This window comes from Trichechus manatus, unplaced genomic scaffold (genome assembly GCF_000243295.1).
Source record: "Trichechus manatus latirostris isolate Lorelei unplaced genomic scaffold, TriManLat1.0 scaffold00048, whole genome shotgun sequence".
Taxonomy (NCBI): domain Eukaryota; kingdom Metazoa; phylum Chordata; class Mammalia; order Sirenia; family Trichechidae; genus Trichechus; species Trichechus manatus.
Genome location: NW_004443984.1, coordinates 7,966,687 through 7,990,444, shown reverse-complemented (window position 1 = coordinate 7,990,444; position 23,758 = coordinate 7,966,687). Strand labels below are relative to the sequence as shown.

The 23,758-nt window shown below is 55.4% G+C and overlaps 1 protein-coding gene across 1 annotated transcript in view; it reads right to left on the bottom strand.

Moving 5' to 3' along the window:
• Positions 1 to 1,217: 1,217 nt before the first annotated feature.
• HSPG2 (heparan sulfate proteoglycan 2) overlaps positions 1,218 to 23,758 on the bottom strand; it is a 91,610-nt gene continuing 69,069 nt past the window's right edge. The window contains exons 65-99 of the mRNA XM_004377268.1: positions 22,866 to 23,017; positions 22,508 to 22,655; positions 21,118 to 21,269; positions 20,565 to 20,706; positions 20,082 to 20,233; positions 18,841 to 18,982; positions 18,582 to 18,722; positions 18,085 to 18,219; positions 17,664 to 17,845; positions 16,813 to 17,008; positions 16,391 to 16,570; positions 15,830 to 16,090; positions 14,258 to 14,468; positions 13,462 to 13,559; positions 12,778 to 13,044; positions 11,620 to 11,729; positions 11,270 to 11,417; positions 11,073 to 11,189; positions 10,259 to 10,370; positions 9,348 to 9,492; positions 9,163 to 9,262; positions 8,906 to 9,015; positions 8,679 to 8,787; positions 7,639 to 7,737; positions 6,861 to 7,082; positions 6,333 to 6,577; positions 5,794 to 5,965; positions 5,578 to 5,700; positions 5,415 to 5,471; positions 2,706 to 2,781; positions 2,530 to 2,608; positions 2,325 to 2,395; positions 2,046 to 2,129; positions 1,558 to 1,661; positions 1,218 to 1,390 (exon numbers count right to left, since the gene is read on the bottom strand). Coding sequence (XP_004377325.1) covers positions 1,218 to 1,390; positions 1,558 to 1,661; positions 2,046 to 2,129; positions 2,325 to 2,395; positions 2,530 to 2,608; positions 2,706 to 2,781; positions 5,415 to 5,471; positions 5,578 to 5,700; positions 5,794 to 5,965; positions 6,333 to 6,577; positions 6,861 to 7,082; positions 7,639 to 7,737; positions 8,679 to 8,787; positions 8,906 to 9,015; positions 9,163 to 9,262; positions 9,348 to 9,492; positions 10,259 to 10,370; positions 11,073 to 11,189; positions 11,270 to 11,417; positions 11,620 to 11,729; positions 12,778 to 13,044; positions 13,462 to 13,559; positions 14,258 to 14,468; positions 15,830 to 16,090; positions 16,391 to 16,570; positions 16,813 to 17,008; positions 17,664 to 17,845; positions 18,085 to 18,219; positions 18,582 to 18,722; positions 18,841 to 18,982; positions 20,082 to 20,233; positions 20,565 to 20,706; positions 21,118 to 21,269; positions 22,508 to 22,655; positions 22,866 to 23,017 — 5,015 coding nt within the window. The remainder of the gene's footprint in view (positions 1,391 to 1,557; positions 1,662 to 2,045; positions 2,130 to 2,324; positions 2,396 to 2,529; positions 2,609 to 2,705; positions 2,782 to 5,414; positions 5,472 to 5,577; positions 5,701 to 5,793; positions 5,966 to 6,332; positions 6,578 to 6,860; positions 7,083 to 7,638; positions 7,738 to 8,678; positions 8,788 to 8,905; positions 9,016 to 9,162; positions 9,263 to 9,347; positions 9,493 to 10,258; positions 10,371 to 11,072; positions 11,190 to 11,269; positions 11,418 to 11,619; positions 11,730 to 12,777; positions 13,045 to 13,461; positions 13,560 to 14,257; positions 14,469 to 15,829; positions 16,091 to 16,390; positions 16,571 to 16,812; positions 17,009 to 17,663; positions 17,846 to 18,084; positions 18,220 to 18,581; positions 18,723 to 18,840; positions 18,983 to 20,081; positions 20,234 to 20,564; positions 20,707 to 21,117; positions 21,270 to 22,507; positions 22,656 to 22,865; positions 23,018 to 23,758) is intronic.

The following is a 23,758-nucleotide window of genomic DNA, read 5'->3' as shown; positions in this document are numbered from 1 at the left end:
TAACCTGGAGGGCAGGACCCCCAAGCCCAGGTCAGAGAGTGGGGGCCTCGTTAGCCTGAAGCTGCCTTGCTTCCCTCCCAGACCTTACCTGCACTGCTGTGCCCCAACCCAGCCCCCCCTCAGGTTCCACCATGTCAAGCACTAGTCAAAGACACAGGAGATAGCCCTGGCAGGGATAGCACCGTTTATTTAAGAAAAACCAAGACAAAGACCACAGGAGTGTCCCTTCTAGGACATGGAGGCCAGGTGGCCTGACCCCATGGTCTGCGGCTGCTGGTGGGAGGGCGCTTACCCACAGCTGGGCCCTCAGGCTTCCACAGATGGGGCCAGGCTGTCATCTCCCCTCCATCCCCCTAGTCATGAGCTCTGGCCCCCTCCTACCCTGCAAGGCACTAACTCCTCCCGACCACCAACACCTTCCCCCACTGTCCCCTGGGCCTTCACCTCCAGATGGGTGGTGGGATGTAGCCTGGTGTCGGGGGGGAGACCCTCTCAGTGCTGGGCTCGGCTGGTGGCAGCTCCTGGTAAGGGTTGGGGTGGGGTTTCCCTTGCAGCCCCTGAGGGCAGGGTCCCTGGACTGGGTGTTGGGGGGAAGGCAGGCCAGGAGGGCTTGGTGGGAGGAGGGGAGGCTGGTTGGGAAGAGGTGGAGGGGCTGGAACATGGGCTGGTGAGGGTAGGGAGCTGCTGCCCAGGGGTGAGCTGCCTTTTGCTCCATGGCTGGTGCTCAAGAGCTTTCACGACCCGGGGGAGCATGCAAAGGCTGTTGCTGGCGCCTTCTTGCTCAGGTAGCTGGTGAGGCACCAGGCTGTAAGCTGAGGTTGGAGTGTCCGAAGGGCGTTCATAGGAATGAAGGCTGCCCAAGGGCTGCAGAGATGGCGGTCCAGCTCTGCCTTGGGGAGTTCCAGCTGCAGGGGCAGCAGGGGCTGTTCTGGGTCCACCCAGCCACCAGGCCTGGCCCCAGTTCCTGGAGGCCTTCTGAGACCCGGTCACATCCAACCTGCCCTGCCTACCAGCCCTGTGGCTTTGCCCAGGTGTGTGTGTGTGTGGGGTGGGGGGTGGCGTGTCCACCCTCCAGTCCAGCCCAGGGCGGTAGCAGCAAAGCGTGGCATCGCCTCAGTTTCTTACAAAAAAATTCATAATAATAATATTAATAATAATATACTCGACATTGTCGGGCTAGGGCGCTGCCCGGGAGTCTGTGTGGGGCAGGCGGGTGCCTACAAGGGGCAGGGGCGCGTGTTGGCCCCTGCCTGGACGCGGTGCTGCAGGTCCAGGGGCTGTGGGGGTGGGGCGCCAGGCCAGGCAGAGTGCAGCACCAGATTCTTGATACAGCCTGTGATGCCCGCCGAGAACCTGCCCCCGGTGAGTGTGGCCACGTTGGGGGCCCCGCCTGTGGGAAGATAATGGGGGCGGGGGTGGCTGTCAGCTGTTGGGCCTGGGATCCAGGAGTCGAGGAAGGGAGGAAGGCTGTGTTGGCTCCAGCTCTGGAAGAGCCCCATTCCCTCCCAAGGACCACACAGGCCCAGGCCCACACAAAGACCTGAGCACAAGACGTACCGATGTAGATGCTGCCCTTGGTGTTGACCGCCACGTTAGGGCCTGGGGACTGGCCGCTGACCAGCTCCTCACCATCGACCTGGATGGAGCCTCTCTGGCCCTCTCTGCAGAGAAACTGGGTCAGGTTCCTCCCTACGCATTCCCCGCCTTCCCCTACCCAGCACAGAGTTCCACCCTTTGCTACAGACTTCAGGCTGAGAAGTCTGCCCCTGCCCCTGAGTTCTCTCCTCCTCCCACTAGGGCAGACCTCTGGCCCCACAAGCACGGCGTCCTAGCATGCCCCCTGCTACAGTGCTTGCCTGACCTCACCCCTGGACTTCTGTCCCGCCCAGGAAGTCTGTGCTCTGGCTGGCGTATTCTCTCCCTGCCCTGGCTTCAAGTTCTGCCTCCTCAGAGCTCAGCGCCTGCCTCCCTGCCCACAGTGGGGGCATCCTGTCCCACTTTGCAACTCTGGGACCCTTTCCCTAGTGCCTGGCTGGGCGCCTTACCGCAGCGCTGTCACTCGGTGCCACTCGCCGTCATTGATGGGGTCCTCAGAGACAAGGCGTGCTTCCCCACTGCCCAGCTGGTAGCTACAGGTCACAGGAGTCCAAGTAGGTGTGAGCTGGGGCAGGACTGACGGTGCGTGTGTGGGTGTGTGGGTGGGTGTGTGTGTGTGTGTGTGTGTGTATAGCTGGGAGCTGCAGGTTCCCATGAGGCTGGTCAGAGGGGAAGCCACTTGCGGGGGTGGGAGGGAGAAGATGAGTTAGGGTGCCAGAACCACCTACCTGAAGACGAGCTGCCCGTCTTGAAGCCCGAGACTGATGAAGTCCTTGCCTTGGCTGGTCTCTCCCAGCACCTGCCAGGGAATCATGGGGTCTCTGGGGTTCCCAGTCTAGAGAGCCGGGGCCCCCAAGGCTGTAGCTCCTTCCTCTCTCCCCACTGCTCTGGCTACCAAGAGGCTGGCCTCCTGCCCCCAGGCCCCCCACTCACCACGCCCTGCCAAAGCAGGAGGCCGTTAGCCGTGCTGGTCCGCACCTCCAGCTCGATGGTCTCAGGTGCTTCAGGCAGGCTGCAGGAGGAGCAGCAGGTGAGGGGCAGAGAGGTCCACATCCCAGGTGCCCTCCCCACTTCCCTGGGCCCACCAGTTCTGCCAACACCCAGCTCACCCTCTGGAGAAGCTGCGGCCAGGGAGGGCGAGGAAGCCGCCATCGTGGAAATAGGCTCCGTACTGCCCAGGGGCGTCTGAGGGAGAAGGAGGGATGGTGAGACACCTGCTCACCTGCAGGAGCAACCCATCCCTCCTCAGCTCACCTGATCCCCACCTCCGTGCCAACATGTATCACTACTGGGGCTCTGAACCTGCAGCCCTGGAGACCAACTGGCCATGGACAGAATTCAGGGGATCTGTGAACTTGGAAGTAGAAGTGCTGGTAGCACAGTGGATAAGTGCTTGGCTGCTGACCAGAAGGTCGACAGTTCAAACCCATCATCTGCTCTTTGGGAGAAAGATGTGGCAGTCTGCTTCCATAAAGACTTACAGCCTTGGAAACCCTGTGGGGCAGTTCTACTGTGTTCTATAGGGTCGCTATGAGGTGGAATAGACTCCACAACAATGGGTTTGGTTAATTTGGGTTTGTGAACTTGGATGGGGAAAAATTACATCTGTATTTTCACTCATTTCTCACTGAAAGTTAGCAGGTCCTTCAAGTATGGATGTAGGCAACAAACCACAGTCACAGTAGCAGGACCTGAGACTTTGACACTAAGAGAAGTCACACATATTTGCTTAGCACATGACAGTAGTTGCAGATCTTTCAAATCATTGTTTACACACTTATCACTGATTCGAAATTACGGTAGCTATTAGAACACTACTAGATCTTGTTATTTAATGTGTCAATAAGGAAGTGCATATATTACTTAAAAAGACCAGACTTAAATGTCTGACAGAGATTGGAGGAACCCCTGAAACTATGGTCCCCAGATGCTCTGTTAACCCAGAACTGAAACCATTCCCAGAGCCTACTTTTCAGACAAACATTACACAGGACTACAGAACAAAAAATAATACAGGTGAGGAGTGTGCTTCTTAGTTCAGTCAGATACACGAGACCAAACGAGCACCTCCTGTCCGGAAGCAGGATGAGAAGGCAGGAAGGGACAGGAGCTGGTTTAATGGACGCCGGGAACCAGGGGTGGAAAGGGGGAGCATGCTGTCACATTGTGGGGATTGTAACTAATGTCACAAAACAATATGTGTATAATTTTTTGTATGAGAAATTAACTTGAGCTGTAAACTTTTACCTAAAGCACAATAAAAAAAAAGTGCATATATTATAAAGCAAATTTAAAAAAGTATTTTGATAACCTTGTTTGGGTATCATTGGTTTCCTTTGAAATACGATGTATTTTATTTTGTGCAGTTGACGAGGTCCATGGAGGGTGACCAACCACCCTGTTTGTCTGGTTCTGTCCTGGTTTTAGTACTGAAAGTCCCACATTCCAAGAGAAACACCCTCCAAAAAAAAACCCATTGCCAGTCGAGTCGATTCTGACTCATGGCAACACTCTAGGACGGACTAGAGCTGCCCCACAGGGTTTCCAGGGCTGTGATCTTTACGGAAGCAGACCGCCACATCTTTCTCCCACCGAGCAGTTGGTGGGTTTGAACTGCCAACCTTTTGATTAGCAGCCGAGCACTTTAACCACTGCACCACCAGGGCTTCAGAGAAACCCCCTAGTCCTGAGCAAACAGTTGCTCACCTAGGTCTGCGGCACACAAAAGTTTAGGAACCCTTGTGTTATCTCCACTTGACGGATGGGAAGACAAGCTCAGAGTGATGAAGGGACTTTCCCAGTTAAGTGGGAAGCCTGGATCGCAACCTGGGCCTTTTGGCTCTGATGTCCATACAGTGTGTGGCATCCACATCCCCAGCCCTATCTGCTCACCACTGTAGGCCTGGCAGCTACAAGGGAAGGGGACACTTTGCAAGCCTCCACCCAATGATGATGTTAACAGCTTATATTTATCGAGCACCTACTATGTGCCTGCCACTGTGCTGGGAGATTCATATCCAGTTAGAAACATCATTTCATTAGCTGAGTCCTTAGAACCACCCTATGAACTAGATATAATACTAACAAAACTAACATTCTGTACCTGCTCCATACCAGACACTATTCTAGGCATTTTAAATATATTACATCATTTTACCCCCAGACGAAATTTCATCAAAAGCCTCGTGGAAGGATGTTACTTATCTCCACTTCATACATGAGAACACTGAGGCACAGAGAGGTAAAATGACTTGCTCCAAATCACACAGCTAGTAAGTGGCAGGGTTAGGATTTGAACCAGGCAGGCTGATTCCACAGTTCAAGTCTATAACCAGCATACCATTGTCTCTCCTATTAGATTCGTAATAAATAAGAAGTTATGTGTCTATAAAGTGGTTTGCACAGTGCCCGGGACATAGTAAATGCTCAATAAGCATTCATTCTTTATTATTATCTTTACTTTAAAAAAGATGGCGGAATCCTTGAGAGCAAGGGTCCTGCCTTATTCGTTTTAAACTTCCTAGTCCCAAAGCAAGGCTAGGCACACAGCAGATGTTTGCTGACTGAATGCATGAGTATAGAAAAGGAAACTGAGATCAGAGTTGCTCAAGGACTGCCCAAGTTTACTTAGGCCGTAAGTATGGGGCAGGACCCAGTTCTGTGTGGCTGTGCTCTTCTTTTTATTCTGCCCGTTTGTGCCCAGTGAGCCCCTTATATGAGCCTGTCTTGCTTGGAGGCCAGAAATGAGGATGTAGGTCATTGGAAGAGGAGGAGACAAGCCTGCCCAGCTTTTCTGGCTGTCCGTGGCAAGTACGTACCATTGCCCCCACTTCCTTCAAGATGCCAGTCAGGCTCGGCTGTACCATGTCCAGAGCCTACGGGGGAAGAGCAGACTCTAGGTGGTAGGCAGAGACAACTGTGGGTACTGTGTCTAGCCCCAGGGCCCAGCAGGGAGGTGGAGAGAAGCTAGGACTGGCTTACCTTCTTGGCAGCGCAGGCCAAAAAAGCCGGGGGCACAGAGGCAACGGGTACCCTTGCAGGTGCCCCCATGCAGACAGGGCTCGTGGAGCTGGCAGGGGTTCTCCCCGTGCTCACAGAGGTCTCCTTTTGGACAGGGCAGAGTGAGTGGTCATGGGCAGCAGTTGTCACTGACCACCCCCGCCCCCCGCCCCTGAAGCTGGGGACAGGCTCCCCCACCTTTGAAGCCATCTTGACACAGGCACTGGAATTCATACTCGCCAGCAGGCAGGCAGGTGGCGCCATTTTGGCATGGCTGGCGCTCACATGGGGAGCTGTCGTAGCACTGTCCGATGCCCCGGCTGCCCAGGAAGCTGTAGGTGAGGTCCAGCCGCTTTCCATTCACCGACACCTGTGGGCACAGGCGCACTGAGGGACTAATGGGGGCAGAGGAGACAGAGGCACAGGGGTGTGCCAGCAGAGAGAGTGTAGCAGAGGGAGCTGGGAGCCCAAACTGGAGCTTGAGTGGTAGCATGAGATTCTCTAGGGCTGGGTAGGGAGGAAAGTAAGTTGGGTGCCTACTATGTACCAGGAGCATCCATTAGTCCAGTCAGTTCTCAGTACAAAGGAGGTGTTACTATCCCCGTTTTACAGATGAGAACACTGAGGCTCAGAGGGGTGAAGGGTCTGGTCCCAGGGCCTTGGGTTGGCTACAGGCGGAGGGGCCCAGTTTACACCCCCTCTTCTTCCCAACTTGTCTTCTGGAGGCTGGTCCTCACCTCCCCGACGCAGCCGTGGAAGTGAGTGCTAATATTGGTGGCCCGAGGCAGTTGCACGGATGGCTCCACACCACCCAGGTAGAGGAGGGTATTAAGGTTGAGGCCCTGGCTCTTGCCCGGCGAGGAGCGCAGCACGGGGCGTCCACCATTCACCCGCAGGCTGCCGTCCTTGTTGAGGCGCTCTGCAGACACGCGGTGCCAGCGGCCCACGGCCAGTGGCTCGGGGCTCCGCAGAACAGCCAGCCCTGGGGAGGACACCAGGCAGGGCTAGGTGCACAAGTGGCCTCTTGCCCCACCCCACCACATACAAGGACTCAGCAAATAGGGAGCTTCCTACAGCTTCCTGGTTTCCAAATGAGGAAACTGAGGCTCAGAGAGGGCTTGCCTAAAGTCACACGCAGAGAAGAAATATGATGGAATGGTTTGTCTGACTCCTGAATTTATTCCACTGAGCCTCCTTAAGGGAGCCAAGGGGGTCATAAAGCTTGGCATCTACAGACCCATCTCCATTTGCTGCCCAGTGCTCACCTGAGCCCAACTCGTAGCGGAACTCCAGGTGCCCGCCAACCATCGCCAGGGACACGAAGTCCTCCACAGGCCCACTCTTCCCCCCGCTGAACAGCAAGATTCCGTCCGGCATCAGCGGCTTGAACTCAATGTCCAGACGTAGCTCGTGGTGTGTGTTGGTGAGGGCGGGCAGTGCCAGGTAGGAGCCGGTACCCGACATGGAGGGGGTGGTCACTGTCACACCTGCAGCAGCCACAGCTCAGCTGGGGGCAGTGGGGATGCCAGAGCCCCTCCTGGACCCCTACCTGCCCCCCTCTCCAGTTTTCAGGACCAACTGGGCAACAGCTATAGCAGCACTGGAGGCCCATTCTCCCTGGCACTGCAGACCTGCCTAGGAAGATCTCCAAGATAGGGGTCGCCTTTGGAGGCCCTCCAGTATTGGATTCAGGATGGGCAAGTTACTTTAAGGTCCTCTGGTTCTGGAAAAATGTTATCATCCATATGGTCCATCATAGGAACCCTGGTATCGCAACGGTTAAGCGCTTGGCTGCCAACTGAAAGGTCGGCAGTTTGAACAGACCAGCCGCTCTGTAGGACAAAAGACCTGGCCATCTGCTCCCATCAAGGTTACAGCCTGGGAAACCCTACGGAGCAGTCCTACTCTGTCCTATAGGGTCACTATGAGTTGGAATGGGCTCGACGGCACACAACAACATGACCCATCATGGCCCAAGAGTGCCCCCGCCCAGTTTCCCCACTCTACTGGGGTCCCTAGGAGTTTTAGACTGGCTCCACTCACCCTCTTCACACTTCACCCCTGAGCGGCCCAGGTGGCAGCGGCAGCTGTAGCCTCGACCGTCAGGCCGGTTCACACAGGTGGCGTCTGGCCCACAGGCCTCTGGGGGAGACAAGGGCCAATGGGGACCCTGAGGGAACTCTAGAGAGGGTGGGGCCCCCCCAGGGAGGGCCCTACCCATCCTGTCCCAGGGGCCTGTGTTAAATTACAGCCACACCAGCCTGGGAGGGCTGCATAAGGAGCTGGCTGAGGAGGTTGTTAGTTGCTGTCGAGTAGATTCCGATTCATGGCAAGCCCATGTGTGCAGAGTAGAACTGCGCTCCACACAGTTGTCAAGGCTATGTGACCTTTTGGAAGCAGATCGCCAGGCCTGTCTTCTGAGGTGCCTCTGGGTGGGTTTGAACTGCCAACTTTTCAGCTAGTAGTCCAATGCTTCACTGTGTGCACCAACCAGGAACTCCGACGGCGAGGAGGGAGAAATGGATTACGGCGAGGGTGGGGCCCGAGGAGGCTGGGCAGCGCTAACAGCGGGGTTGGGGGAGTAGAGGCGGTAGTAGTGGAGTGGGGGGGGGGGTCAGTATGAATGAGTGACTGTGCTGTTCTTGAAAAGACTGTACCTGGATAATACTGGGAGAGTAATGAGTACCTAGGTAGCAGGTAGTGGGGGGGAACCTGGGGAATAAGATGGGGAGGTGGTAGGTACCCAGGGAGCAAGTGACGGAGCAGAGTGAGTACCTGAGTGGCAGCAATAAGAGAAGTAGGAAGTACTTGGGTAACAGTGATGGAGGTGGGCACCTGGGTAACAGTGATGGAGGTGGGCACTTGGGTAACAGTGATAGAGAGGGGCAACTGGGTAACAGTGATGGGGAGGTGCATGTACATGGGATGGGCAGGGTGAGTACATGGCGGGAGTACTACTTGAGTTAAGAGTGATGTAACATGGCTAATACTGCAGAGCAGCAGGTGGGGGCGGCTATGAAGGAACAGCAATGGGGCAGAGGTAAGTATCCAGGGTGCAGTGATTGGGTGGTGTGGGCACATACCTGGGTGGCAGTGCAGGGCCTGCGAGTGCTCACAGCGGCTCCCGGTGAAGCCGGCCGGGCAGAGGCACACATAGCTGCTGCTCTCTGAGTCATGGCACTGGCCCCCATTCTGCAAAGTGGCCCCCAGAAGTCAGGCCAAGGACATTCCAGCCCTCCCCTACTGACCACAGAGGCCAGCTACAGCCGAGGGCAGAGGATGGGGTGGCTAGGCTGCATGGCAGGGTCACCTGGCAGGGCCGGTCCCGGCAGGTGGGGCAGTGGGAGATGCCATGTGCCGTGAGGTTGAGGTCGTGGAAGACAATCTCCTCACCCTGGATGCGCAGCTCCCGGACACAGCCTGGGGGGCGAGCAGGCAGGATGAGCTAGGTGGGTCCCAGGAAGCCCGTCCAGTCCCAGCCCACCCCTACAACGTCCTCCCGAGCTGCCATGGGCTCTACCAGCCAGCCGAGGCTTGGCCCCAGTTGCGAGTGGGGAAGGGGCTCACCTACAAAGCCGCTGCTCAGCCCCGCCTTGGGGATGGCACCGTAATCCGGGTATCCGCCCAGGTAGAGTTCCTCATTCAGGTCCAGGCCCTGGAACTTGCCCTAGGGAGGTAAGGAAGTGAGGAATAGCAGGCAGAGGCTGGGCAGGGGTGAGGGCTGGGAATAGGGGGTCAGGTGTGGGTCTCACCTGGGAGGTCCCATTGACTGGGGCCAGGTTGCCCACAACCAGGGAGCCCTGGGTGAGGCTGCGCAGCAGGGTCACGGTGTGGAACTGGCCCAGGGCCAGTGGCGTGGGGTGGCGGATGGTGGCCATGCCAGAGCCTGCGTCAAACCTGCTCCATGGGGTGGGGTCATGGCAGAAGGTGGAAATGGAGTTCATAGGAAGGGCTGGGGAGGGGACCTAACCTGGGCGAAGGGGCGCCAGAGGAGGGACACCACCATTTCCTGTAGTCCCGGCTCTGGGGCTGCTCCAACCCTTGCCCCTGCCTTGTCCTCCCACTCTGTCAACCCACCCCAGCTCAACCCATCCTTGGCGCTCCCCCAGGTCTTCTCTCCCCACTTTGTTTCTCTGGGAACACTTCCAGAGCAGCCCATGGGGCTCCAATCCCCCCTGGTTCCAGTGCACCCCAACCATCATCTGCCTTCACTTTCTCAGAATACTCCTCTCTCCGGAATTGCCTTGTTGCTTCCTTTCTTTATTTATGGCTTGTTTTTCCCTACTAGAATATACATTCCTACAAAGGCCAGAGCTTGATCTGTTTTGTTGATCTCTGCATTAGTGCCTGGCACACAGTAGGTGTTCAGCAAATAGCTGCTGAATGAATGAATGACTCCTGACCTGCAGCAGTCCCACCCACAAGCAGGCAGTCAGTACCACCGAGTGCTTCTGCCCGAGTGCTTCAACCGTCTGAGGTTGCTTGCTCCATCTGACTGACTTATTGTGCCCACTCCAGCAGACTGCATGATTGCCAAGGGTAAAGATCCCATCTCCTCCTTGCTCTAGGACCTCCTTTGTACCACTCAGCCCAGGGTGGTAAAGCCCTGCCATCCTGTCTCCCAGCCCCTCCTTCCCTGTGAAGAGGAGGGCAAAGTTCTCACCGGAACTCGGGCCTTCCGCCCACGAGGCCGAAGGAGATGAAGTCAGGCTGCCTGTGGGCCAGGCTGGTGGGGCTCCCTGGGGTCCGCTTCTGCCCATTGTACAGCAGCATCCCTGGGCAGGCACAGCTAGGTTAGGGCTGCCTGTCCTGCTACAAGGCTCCCTGTGGGCCCCAGCCCCGAGAACGACCCCAGCTCTCCCCTGAGCCTTTCCACTCTAACCTCCTGTCCCACCCTTTGGCACACCTCACACGGCCAGGGCCCTCTCACTATCTCAGGGTTGATGACCCAATTAGAGGGGCCTTGCTGGGAGCGCCCAGAGAGAAGGGGAACTTGCTTCACTCACACAGCCAGGTCTACCTGAAGTGGGAAAGGAAGGCAGAGACTCACCCGAGTAGAGAAGGAGGCCTGGACAGTGAAAGGCAGAGACCCGAAAGAGATGGGAGGAGACGGATGAGAGAGAGAGAGAGAGAGAGAGAGAGGAGGTGAGGGTGAGCGATGAAAGACATAGAGGGAGAAACAACAGAGACGGCAGTCGGAAGATGGGACAAGAGGCTGGATATGGACGCCCCAATAGCAGAAGATGGGACCATGGGAAGTTCAAGATATACCACAGGGGTGTAGGGATGGAGGAGAGAGGAGGCTTGAAGAGAGGGGCTTGACTGAGAGGCCTGGCAGGCCTGAGGGCTCCTAGACAGGGAGTATTGAGGGAGGTGGGCAGGACTGGGGCTGCCAGGGCCTGGACTACGATAACAGGCTACCCCAAGATATCCCTACTCCAGGCCAGGCCACCCAAATCAGCTCCCTTCCTGCTCACCATCAGCTGAGTCGGGCCGGAAGGTGATCTTGATCTCAAACTTCCGGTAGGCGTCCTTGATGGTGGGCAGTGGCAGGAAGGAGTGGGGGGTCTGCGTGAAGTAGGGCACCACCCGCTCTGCCAGCAGAAGGTGTAGTTAGAGGGGATGCCCATCTGGGAGTGAGGGTGCTGCCCAGTTCCAATGGGGCGGATCTTACCTGGCACCTGCAGATGGGCAAAGGCTTTGACCTTGCCCTGGCGGTTGGTGGCAGTGCAGACATAGGTGCCTGCATCCTGGGGTCGGACCAAGGGCAGCATCAACATGTTGTTCTCCAGACGGCTGTTGGGTGGCAGGTTGCCATCCAGCTGCAAACACACAGCACTTGGACCTGGCCTTGGCCCATACCTCCCAAGGGTCAGTCTCCAACCCTGCCTCAGGGCCACTTTCAGGGCTCCGTTCAGCAAATACTGAGCACTTAGCCTTGTGCCAGGTCCTGGGGAGACTGAGATAGTTAAGACCTGTTCCCTGCCCCTCAGGTATGCCCACTGGTCCCCTGCCCACATTTACCTTGGACCAGGTGATGTCAGGTGGGGGGTAGCCAGAGGCCATGCAGGGGAAGACAGCTGCAGAGCCAGCAGGCACACGGACCTCTGGGGGTGTTGAGATCTGCGGCAAGGCTGGGGGGAAAGGAGACAAATCACCAAGATGATTACAGCCACCATTTATGTGCCTAGCACTATGCCTTGACTTGTTTAATCTTGTTCATTTCTTAGAGAGAGGTACTATGTCCTCATTTTACAGATGAGAAATTGTGGTTAAGCGGGGGAGAAGTGGCTGCTCACTCCTGGTTGTACAGATAGAACCAGGCAGAGTCAGGGTTTAGGGACAGGTCCACGCGAGTCCATAGCCTGAGACCACCTCAACACTCCTACTACTTCTCGGGGTGGGGAGGGGGAAGAGCTAACAGGGGAGGAGTTTCCAGGTGGGCCCCACACCTAGGCAGAAAACTGTGCAGTCTTTTGGGGACCTGAGAAAGGGGTTCTAGCACAGTATGGGTGAGTAGGTTTGGGGGTAAAGCATAGGGTTTCAGGTAAAAAGGAATCGCCTTTAAAGAAAACACAGACTTGTTTCTTTGCCCTGAATCTTTTGTCCTTGTTTTATACTCTGTTTGACGTCTGTTCGTGTTTATGTTATGTCTCTGCCATCAGACTGGACTGCAGCTCACCCCAGTCAGGGCCGGAACTTTCTGTAGGTAAGCACTAAAAAAACCTGTTGTTGTCGAGTTGATTCCGACTCATGGCGACCCCATGTGTTACAAAATAGAACCACTCTATGACGTCTTCTTGGATGTAATCTGATCGCTAGGCCTTTCTTCCACAGAGCCACTGGGTGGGTTCAAACTCTGAACCTTTAGGTTAGCAGCTGATTGCAAACCACTTGCGCCACCCAGACCCCAGTCGAGGACTAGGTATCCTTTTTCCTTTAGATGCCCCATCCCCAGCTCAATTTTGGCCCAAGGCATAGTTCTCTCTCTGTAAGGTCCAGCCTGCCTCAGGGGAATGCTGACTTTCATCCCCTGCTGCCACTGCTCGTTATAAAACCTACCCCTTAAATACACAAAATGGAAAATCCCTCAACAGAGTAGAAAAGAAGAGTAACGCAGGGAGGCAGGGGACTGCGGCACCAGAAGGCCCCTGCCCCACAGGGATCCCTGCTGGCCTTCACCTTGCACGAGCAGCAGCACGTGGGACTGGGTGGTGCCAGCGGCATTGGTAGCGGTGCAGCGGTACTGTCCCGCGTCGGCCAGCTCCACCTGGGGGATCCTGATGACACCTCCACTCTGCACAACGCCAGGCCGTAGGCGCCCTCCGACTTTGCTCCAGGTTACCTGGGGCTTAGGATCACCCAGCGCCAGGCACTCGAATTCCACAGCGTGGCCAACCACCACGGTCTGCACGGAGGTCCGGATATTGATGAGCACTGAGGGCAGGGCTAGGGAAGCAGAGAGGCAGAGGTACAGATGAGGCCAGCCCGCCTCAGGCCTGGCCCAAGGGAGGCTGCTGACTGCCTGGAGCCCTAGGCATCCATTTTTTCCTTCATTTTTTTGTGCATTCACTCATTAGTATACTCGTTTGCTCCTTTTGTTTATTCATTTACTCGTGCATTTATCCACTTATTCATTTGTTCGTTGGCTTGTCTGACTGCCCACCCACTCATCTCTCTTCTTCCTCCCTTGCAATAAATTTATCAAGTCCCTTACTCTATGCTAGGCACAAGGATGATGCAGTTAAATAATTCTCTTTATTCTTATGCATTTAAGGGGCTTCCTGGGGAACATCGTCCGATTGCTGCACCTCCTTCTTCCCTTTTCACCTTTGTCCCCTGCTGCCAGCAGGGAAACCATCCTACCTTGGACAACCAGCTGGGCACTGGCTTGGGCCTGTCCCCATGGTCCATGGGCCTGGCACACGTATGTCCCTTGGCAGCTCTGGTCCAAGTTCTGGATTCTGTAAAGAAAAAATAATAAGGCATCAGGGAGTAAAAACAACTGATGAGACCACTTTGCAATGGCAGGAGAATTCAAAGCTGCCACAGATCAACACACAGGGCATCCTTCTAGTCCCCCAGTCACCACACAAGGTAACTAAGTACAGTGAAACCTGTGAGAGCCAGAACTCGACGGACTGCCTTGTTTTCCCAGGTCGCACGCGTTTTCCTGCTTTGACAGGGTGCAGTCTTACCACCTTTCCATCACTCATTTTAGTGGAAAATATTTGCATTTTCCTTCTCTGACAGGTTTCCGCCTTACGTGGGTTCCGGCTTTCACACAGTTTACTGTAGGCAGGGTGGGTATCACTACACCCACTTTATAGACAAAGACCTTGTGGTCTAGAGCTCAAGATCACAGTTATCAAGTGGCAGGGCTTACATGTGAGATCGTCTGTATGTGTCTGGGGCCAGAGCCTGTTTCCTTTCATCTAATAATAACATGAATATGGGCCTCTGTTTACCGTGCTAAGTGCTTTAGATCATTTCAGTCTCATAGAACCCACTGCACAGCTGAGAAAACTGACGCTTAAGGAGGTGAAATGACTTGCCCAAGGACACTGCTTCATGCCACCCCATACATCAGGTGTTTTAACTCGGCCTACTGTGTGCCCTGGACTGGGGTGACAAGCCCAATCCTGCCCCAACCCCCACTCACCGCAGTACCCCATCCTGCACGCTGTGGCCAGGAGGCAGCTGACCCCCTTCCTTGAACCAGCGGAGCTGGGTGCCCCGGTCACTGGGCACAGCACAATGGAACTCCACACTGGACCCAATGCTCTTGGTCTCCAGCTGAGGCGTCACGTGCACGGTGGGCGAGAACCCTGCTGGGACGGAAGTGTCGGGGAGAAAACCGGCGGGTACAGAGCCTGCAGGGATAGAGAGAAGGTTCGGTGTGTATGTGCGTGCACGTCTTGTCCCTGATGCCCCCAGGGACCCAGGAAACCCCTGTCCCAACAGTCAAAGGATGTTCTTCTCGTAGGCTCTCTGACCAGGAAGAAAGGCCCTTCATTGGCAGATTCATTCATTTGCTCATGCAGGCAGTCAGTCATTCAATAAACACATCTAAGCACCTGTGGAGGGCTGGGCTCTGTGCTTCCACAAGCCCCTGGCCTTTGGGAGGGGAAGGCAGCCCAAGACAGAGCAGGAGGCGTCAGTCTTGGAAAGCCTCAGACATTTTAAGGAAGGGCAGCAAAGGCTATTCCAGCTCCAGGGACTTGGCCACAGTGACAACACCTATATGTGCCAGGGTGGGCAGGAAGGTGGGCATGAATGCTTGCTATCACCAGCAACTAAGTGCCTACTGTGTGCCATGGGCTTTACATATGGATATCTTTTTAACTCGGCCTACGTGGCGGGCACTGTTCTCTCCACCTTGTTAGGTGCCATTGAGTCAGGTTCGACTCAGTGACCCTCTGTAAGACAGAACGAAACACTGCCTGGTCCTGTGCCATCCTCATAATTGTTGTTATGCTCTCCACCTTCCAGATGAAGAAACTGAGGCCCAAAGACGTTAAATGACTTGGCTGAGGTCACATAGCTTGCAAGTGATCAAGCTATGCTTTGAACCCAGGCCTGTCTGACTCCAGAACCCAGGCTCTTAACCACTGGGCTAATTGGTTTTCTGCTTCTAGAATCCTGAGCCTGACAGCCCTTGTTAGGCTTTGTGGCACTGACGTGGGAGGCCACGGAAATGCCAGATCCTTTGGAGATCCACTGAAGCCTTGGGTATGTCGGGGTGGGCACCACCTTGTCACATTCATCATCATCACCATCAAGCATCGACCCAGCCCGTCCTGGGGCCTGTGGCAGACAGGCCTGGGCTGCTGAGATGACTGGGCCCAGGCCCTCCCTGAGCATCCTCACAGTCTGGCAGGTGAGGCAGGAGGGGGTTTTTACGTAAACACAACAGCCTCCGGCAGTGCTTTATCAATGCTAAGGGAGGGAAGCAGCAAAGAGAGCTAGAGGAGCTGAAAGCACAGTACTTGGGGGTCTTCCTGGAGGAGGCAGGCCCGCCTTGGGCCTCACAGAACAGGGGAATGGCACATTGGCACAGCACAGTGGAACTCAACGCTGTGTTCCAGGTGGGGCATTCCAGGTGGGTAACAGACGGAGGCCTTCCCACCCCTGTGCCGACCTCCCAGCACCTGTGGCTGAGTAAGTGAAGGGCTCAGTGATGGGCCTGCAGGGAAGCTGACCCCTTCTGCCACTGTGAGGCTGGCATGCTCACCTTGGACAGTTAGCTGGGCAAAGGCCTCTGCAGAGCCTACTCTGTTGGTGACCTCACAGCGGTAGCGGCCTGAGTCCTCGGGGGCCGTGGGCTCAAAGCGCAGCAGCTCGTTCCTGGCGACCGCCCTCCCAGGGAGGCTGCCACCCACCCTGCTCCACTGGAAGGTGAGCGGGGGTGTCCCGTGGGCCAGGCACTGCAGCTGCACGGTCTCCCCCGCCTGCACTGAAGCGTGCTCTGGGACCGTGGTGGCATACGGTGGGCCTGAGAGGAGCAGGAAAGAAGTGAGGGTAGGGCAGGCACAGAGGTCAGGGAGGAGCAGGAAGCTGGATCCAGGCAACCTGGCAAAGGACGAGGGAGCCCAGAGGACTAGGGATGCGGAAAGCAAAGGTCCCAGGAGGTGCTGTGGGTTTTAGGCAAGGGCAGGCTCTGGGGCCTGAGGTGCAGGGGGCCCTGTGGATGGGGTTCCTGGGGTTCTTTTCAGGGTAGGTGGAGCCTGATGAGGGGCTCAGGCCTCCATGCAGGGCAGAGAGAGGAGCCCAAAGTGTGGGACAAACGCCTTACTATCCACGTGCAGGGTGATGGTGGCCTCCGCGTGCCCAGCAGGGCTAGTGGCATTGCAGATGTACTGGCCTGAGTCCTGCTGGGCTACCCGGGGGATGATCAGTGTGTTGCCTTCCAGCCGGTGCTGCCACGGCAGCGGGGAGCGCAGCTTGGACCAGTGGATGGTGGGGGTAGGGCTGCCTGTGTAGTGGAGAATGGCAGAGGTCACCGAGTTGCCTCAGGGACCAGCTGTAGGTGGTGATGGTAGGAGCAGGTCCTGGGTAATCCTGTCGCTCCACTGGGGGCACTCAATGGGCACCTCTGCCACTGCTGGGAGATGCCAGCAGTGACGCCCCCTCCCCAAGCATGCTGGCATCTTCAGATCTCTCGTGTCCCAGGGCACCAGGGCTCTGCCTGCCCTGTGTGCCAGTCCCTGTCCACACCTGTGGCTGAGCAGCGCAGGGTGGCCGTGTGTCCTGCCTCCACGGTCAGCTCGACTTCTTCCACCTGGACCTGGGGGGCCCCAGGGACCATGGTGTCCATGTCCACAATCACCTCCACCCGCTTCTGGGCCGTGCCCAGTGCATTCTGAGCTAGGCACACGTAGGTGCCTGCATCAGATGGTTTAGCTGATGAAATCTGGAAGCAAGCAAGGACTTCCGTTATGTGGGTGCTAAGGGAAAGACCCTGCCATCAGCCTCCAGCTATCACTTGGTTTTATCTCTCCTGTCTACCATTCTCTTGGTTTTTTGCCCTCCCATCTGACTGGCTGCCTGGGGGCTCATCCTGGTTGTTCATGACATCCGTCAATGCTATCCATCCAGCTACTTGTCCATCCACCCATCCACTCATCTACTTATCCATCCACTTACCCACCCATCCATGCATCCATCCATCCAGCTACTTGTCCACCCATCCATCCACTGACCCACCCATCCATCTACTGACGCACCCACCCACCCGTCCGTCCATCCATCCAGCTACTTATTCACTGATCCATCCACTCACCCTCCCATCCATCCACTGACCAACCCACCCATCCATCCATTCATCCTTCCATCAATTCCTTCTTTCCTCCTTTCTTCCACTTACCTTCTTTCTTCTCTCCATCCTCTAATCCACATACCCATCCACATATTGCATCACTTCCTTTCTCCCTCCATCCATTCATCACCCACCTGCCCACCCATCACTCTCTCCTCTAAGCACCCATTCCAGGCTGGGCCCTGGATTAGGACGCAGGCCCAGAGAGGAAATGCCCTGGCTTCTGGTCACTGGGAAAGCGATGCCTCACCTGCAGCACTGTGTGGCTGTCCACGTGCCCGTGCATCCGCTGCTCCAACTTGTGGGGGCTGCCGATGCGGGTCCAACGAGCCGAGGAGTGGGGCTCCCCTGCACTGACACACTCCAGGGCGACAGACTTTCCGACTTTCACCCGCACAGGGCCCTCGGGGAGCACGGACACTGACGGGGGCCCTGCACAGAGGAACAGCCACCACTGACACATAGGGCACCACTGGTCACTCACTGTCACAGGCCCCACCACTGTAACTGCAGGCTGGCACTAGTCTCCCCATTGCACTGATGTGGAAACTGAGGCTCAGACAGGGAGAATGCCCAAGGTGACAGGGGAGTCAGCGGCAGAGTCAGAATTTAAACCTGAAAGTCTGAGCTTAGAACCTGGGCTGGAATCCCATGGGGGTGACGCCCCTCACCATGCACACTGAGGTTCACGACACTCTGGGCCACGCCATAAGCGTTGGAGGCCACGCAGCGGTAGGCCCCGTGGTTGCTGGGCCGGGTGCCCACGATGGTGATGATGGAGCCGTTGGGGCTGATGTGGACGTTATCTGTGGGGTTGGCATGGGGGAAAGATATGGTCATTGAGGGTTGACCTGGCCCTGGGCTGTTGTTCTTCCTTCTAATGCCTTGGCACTGCCACCTGGGGTACCTTTGCTCCATGTCCCCGATCCCTAGGGGTGAGGAACTCTCAGAGTCACAGATGGTTGCAGATGAGAGTCCTTGGGGACTCCTGGGTCCACCCCCTTCACCATACAGATGGGAACACTGAGGCCCAGAGAGGGGAAGGCCTAACCAGGGTCACACAATGAGTCTGATGCCACCTTAGCCTTCTGTCCCCTGCCTGCACCATACCCTCACACTGGCCTCTAGTCCTCCCCCAACCCCCTGCCCAGCTCACCCTCCAGCTCACCCTCCAGCTCCTGGTTCCGGGTCTTCCACTCAAGGCTAATGGGGGCTGCCCCATCATGGATGAGGCACTTGAAGCTGGCATCCTGGCCCTGCTGCACAGTGCTGCTGGGTGGGTCAATGGAGATGACTGGGCTTCTGAGGCCTGGGGATGGGGGGAGAGGGGTGGGCTCAGCAAGGGTGGGGCGGCTTGACCAATGGAGGCTCTGCCTGGGCTCCAGGGTCTTCTTCTCCTGGTCCCACCATGCATTCACCACACTCACGGTAGGAGGATCCCGCACTGGGTAGGACTGTGACTGTGAAGGAGGCCTCCTGCTCAGGCCCTGAGCCGCCAATCACGCGGCAGACATACTCGCCAGAATCAGCGGGGGAGACGTGGTGGAGCCGCAGCCGGGAGCCGTGGGTCTGCCAAAGCATGAAGGGGCAGCCATCAGGCCAAGCATTGGGACAGGGCAAGTCCCTAAGCCTGGCTTTGCTAGTACCAGGTCCTACCATGGGCTCAGGTGTTCAGGGCTCCACCTGATGCTTATCAAGGAAGCTTCATTCACAGACCCCTAGAAATCCAACCTACTCATTTTACACAGGAGGAAACTGAGGACCAGGAAGTGGTCTAGTAGCAGAGCCAGGAGCAAAACCCAGGTCTCGAGAAACCCCGAGTGTATGGCCCCCGGACACCTTTTCAGCTCAGTGGTGAAGTCACTCCCGAAGTTCACCGTTCAGCCGGGGATTGGGCAGCCCCATAAAACAAAATGGGACTAATGAGGCACAGGAGTCCAGGGACAAGGACTATAAGGTAGGAGGGAACAGGAAAGCTAGTGATAGGGAACCCAAGGTTGAGAAGGGACAGTGTTGACATGTCGTGGGGTTGTTAACCATTTTCATAGGGCAATATATGTACTACTTAATAAGAAACTATTTGTTCTGTAAGCCTTCATTTAAAGAACAAAAGAAAAAAAAAAAGAATTATCTATGTGAGATCAAATTGACAACAGCAACTCAAAAGGTTTGATGGGAAGCCTAGGGGACAGTGAGTTGAAGATAATGGTGATGGAATAATTTGGAAAAGGATAGTGAGAAGAGCAACACAACTGGAAGAATGTAATCGATGTCACTAAATTGTACATGTAGAAATTTTTTGAAATGGTGTTACCTTTGGCTATGTATATTTTCACAAAAAAAAGTCCTCCAAGGTCAAGAAAGGAGAGTGTTGACATGTTGTGGGGTTGTTAACCAATGTGATAAAACAATACGTGTACTGACAGTTTAATGAGAAACTATTTGTTCTGTAAACCTTCATCTAAAGTACGATAAAAAAAAAATTAAAAACAAAAACCAAAAAACCCCAGGTCCCTCAACTCCCAGGCTGGTGAATTCTTCCCCCCAAAGCATTGTGTCCCCTGTGGTCCCCAAGTAGACTGGGTATTGCAAGAGGCTTGGGGTGCAGAAGGTAACTACAGGTCAAACTTTGCCTGCCCTGAAAGCCGCTCCATCCTGGCCCCTGTACCTGATGCCGTGCAGGCAGGCTGCCCCCACGCTTGTGCCACGTGACCTGGGCATGGGCCTGCCCGGGCACCACACAGTTCAGATCCAGCGTCTGTCCCTCGGTCATGTGCGAGGAGGAGGCTTCAATGTAGATAGGCTGGGCCAGTCCTGGGGCTGTGGGCACAGAGGTAGGTGAGAGAGGCAATGTTCCTGGGGATGGGTGGCAGGGACTTAAGCAGATGGCACTGAATGCCAACCAGGTACCCTGGAGGTATGGTGGCTTGAGTGGCTGACATGGCTGAGCTCCTTTGACCTAAAAAGGGTCCCCTTCCCTGGGGGCCAAGATGCTGTTCTGAAACTCCCCCTGGCTGGGGGGCAGGGTGGGGGCTGCAGGGCCAGCATGGAGCCCAGAGTCAGAGTCCTGCCAGGAAAGCAGGGAGGATCAAGGCCAGGAAGGGCCCCCAGATATGGGTCTCAGCACTGCCCACTGCTCCTTGTCACTCACCAGGAATGGGGCCTGGGCTGGAGGCCTCAATTGTGACCAGGACGGAGGCCTCCAGGGTGCCTGAGCTGGTGGTCACTTGGCATGAGTACTCGCCAGAATCAGCTGGGGACACGTGGTTCAGCCTCAGCAGGGAGCCGTGGACCTGACCAGGGTGGGGGCGAGAGTGGAGAGGGATGACCTGAGAGGCTGGCCAAGGCCTTCAGATGTCCAAGCCTGCTGGTACCCGTGTCCCAGGACTGCTGTGTATAGTTAGGTAAGTTCCATCCTTCCCAGCCGCGCACCTTGGACACCACAGACAGTGTACAACATTATTACAGCATTTTTTCTGGTAGGAGGAAGTCAAGTGTCCTAAGTAAGAGGTGCCCTTTTCTGGTTTGCACCCAGGCACTATGGGACGAGTGATAGCCCTGGTGTGCCCAGCCTGCTCTCAACCTCCTGACTCCTGCCCCAATCCTCCCCAAGCACCAGTCGCTGGGGCCACCTTCCCTCCTGGGCTGCATTCAGGCAGACCGCCTGGGTGGGGGCCCACGTCCTACCTTCTCCAGCCCCATACCTGGTGCCGGGTGGGGAGGCTGCCCCCACGCTTGCGCCACGTGACCTGGGCGTGGGCCTGCCCTGGCACCACGCAGTTCAGATCCAGTGTCTGCCCCTCGGCCACTCGAGATGAGGAGGTCTCGATGCGGATGGGTGGGGCTCCGCCAGAGGCTAGGGCACAGGGAGAGGTCAGGGAGCTGGGACTCCCACCCTGCGCCCTCAGTCCCATCGCTAGGCGCCCAGATGTCCAGAGCAGAGACCTCCTGGGGAGATGGTCCCGGTTCTCCACCTTCCTCTTCCTGTCCCTCCTCCAAGACCTGGAGTGCCTGGGCTAGCCTGGGGGGTGCAGGCAATGGCCCCATCATCTCCTCCTCACTGTCTCCCCATGCCACTGACTACCATGCCAGACCGCCAATATTTCCCAAGCTTGAGTTGTATGTGACTAAGAGCACAGACTCTGGGGCCAGTCTGCCTGGGTTCAAATTCCGGCTCTGGTATTTATGAGTCGTGTGACTTTTAGAAAGTTATTTCACCTCTCTGCGTCTCATTTTTTTAAACTGTAAAATGGAGAACAATCACACCTACCTCAAAATATTGTTGTGAGGACAAAATGAATTAATATGTGTAAATGTAACAGCATCCAGCACTTAGCAAGTGCTTACCACGCTTATTACTTAGCAATCGTGTTCTGCTGTGACTTTTCCATGCGTCCCCTGTGCTATTAATTATTTTACATTCCCCTTTCAGTCGATTCATTATAAAAAAAAACCTTAACTACTTAGCCTCATTCTAGGCAATGCTTTCCATGAAATCATGACAGGCTTGATGTGCTGCTATGTTTTTTCCTAATACATTGTTGTTGCCACCAACTTGGCTCTGACTCACGGGGACCTTATGTGTAACAGAAAGAAACAATGCCCAGTCCTGTGCCATCTTTCCTAATATACCATGATTAAAATAAAAGGTGTTTATCAGGGTGCCATCTAAACCTTGCATATCTCCAGAGGTGCAGTTCCAGGCTTTGGAATACTCATTTAATTGTTGTAAGAGCTCAACTATCCACATTTCACAGATGAGGGAAGTGGAGCACAGAGAGGAAGGAGGGGAGGTCCCTTGCACAACAATCTCAGTGTGGGCAGAGGAACTGGACTCAAGCTCATACAGGCCAGACTCCAAAGTCTGTGCTCCCAGAGATGAGCAGGTACTGCCCATGGGCCATGGACCTGGCCTGGTCCATTGGTCCTGGGTCTTCCCAGCTGACTCAGCCAGGCTGACCGTGGGGGTGGGCAGGAGGGAGAAGTCTGTTGTCATCAGTGTCAAAAAGCATTTCCTTCCCCCAACCTCTGCCTTCTGGCCTCCCTCCTTCCCTCCCTTCTCCAGCCTCCCTGCCCCACTGCAGGAACACTTACCAGGGACGTGGACAGCGCTAGAGCCAGAGGCCTCAATGGTGACCAGGACCGAGGCCTCCAGTGGGCCAGAGCTGCCCACCACACGGCACACATACTCGCCAGAGTCAGCCGGGGACACCTGGTGCAGCCGCAGCCGTGAGCCGTGGGTCTGACCAGGGACAGGATGGAGAGACAGAGAAGGAGAGTAAGATCTGGAATCTCTAAGGGCCTTGGGATGGGGTCTAACCTCTGACCCGGGGGCACTGTACCCCAAGGGGCTCCCTGACCTCCTTCCTGGGCAGAGGATGGAGGACGAGGCCCCAAGACAGAGTCCCTCTACCCACCCAGCAGCCCTCTCACCATCTGCTGCCCCACGTACCTGATGGTGAGTGGGGAGGCTGCCTCCACGCTTGTGCCAGGTAACCTGGGCGTGGGCCTGTCCAGGGACCACACAGTTCAGATCCAGCGTCTGTCCCTCAGCCACATGTGAAGATGATGACTCAATTCTGATGGGCTGGGTACCACCAGGGGCTAGGGGCACAGAAGCAGCAGCTCAGGGCTCTGGATACAGTCAGATTTGGGAACAACTGGGATGGTGGGATTCCCAGCCTTAGAAACCGCTAACCCATGGATAATAATAGTAAAAACAAGCAAAAAACTGCTGTCCAGTCGATTCTAACTCATGGTGACCCAATGTGTGTCAGAGTAGAACTATGCTCCATAGAGTCTTCTTTTTAATTTATTTTACTTTTTCGGTTGTTGTCAAGAATATACACAGCAGAACATAACACCAATTCAACAACTTCTACATGTACAATTCAGTGACATTGATTACATGCTTGAAGTTGTACAATCACTCTTATCCTCCTTTTCTGAATTGTTCCTCCCCTATTAACATAACCTTACTGCTTCCTAACTTTCCTATCTAATGTTTCCAGTGCCATTGTCAATTTGATCCCATATAGTTCTTAAAAGAGCACAATGCTCAAGGCAGATATCTTTACTAATTAAGCTAAACTATTGTTAGGTTTAAAGATAACTTCAGGGGTATTTTTGATTTAAGGTTTAAAGAGTATCTCAGGGTAATAGTTTCAGGGTTCATCTAGCCTCAGTGGCTCCAGAAAGTCTGGATTCCATAAGAATTTGACATAGGATTTTCAATGACTGGTTTTTTGGAAGCTGATCATCAGGACTTTGAGGCACCTCTGGGTGGACTCAAACCTCCAACCTTTTGGTTAGTAGCCAAGCGTGTTGTCTGCACTCCAATAATAA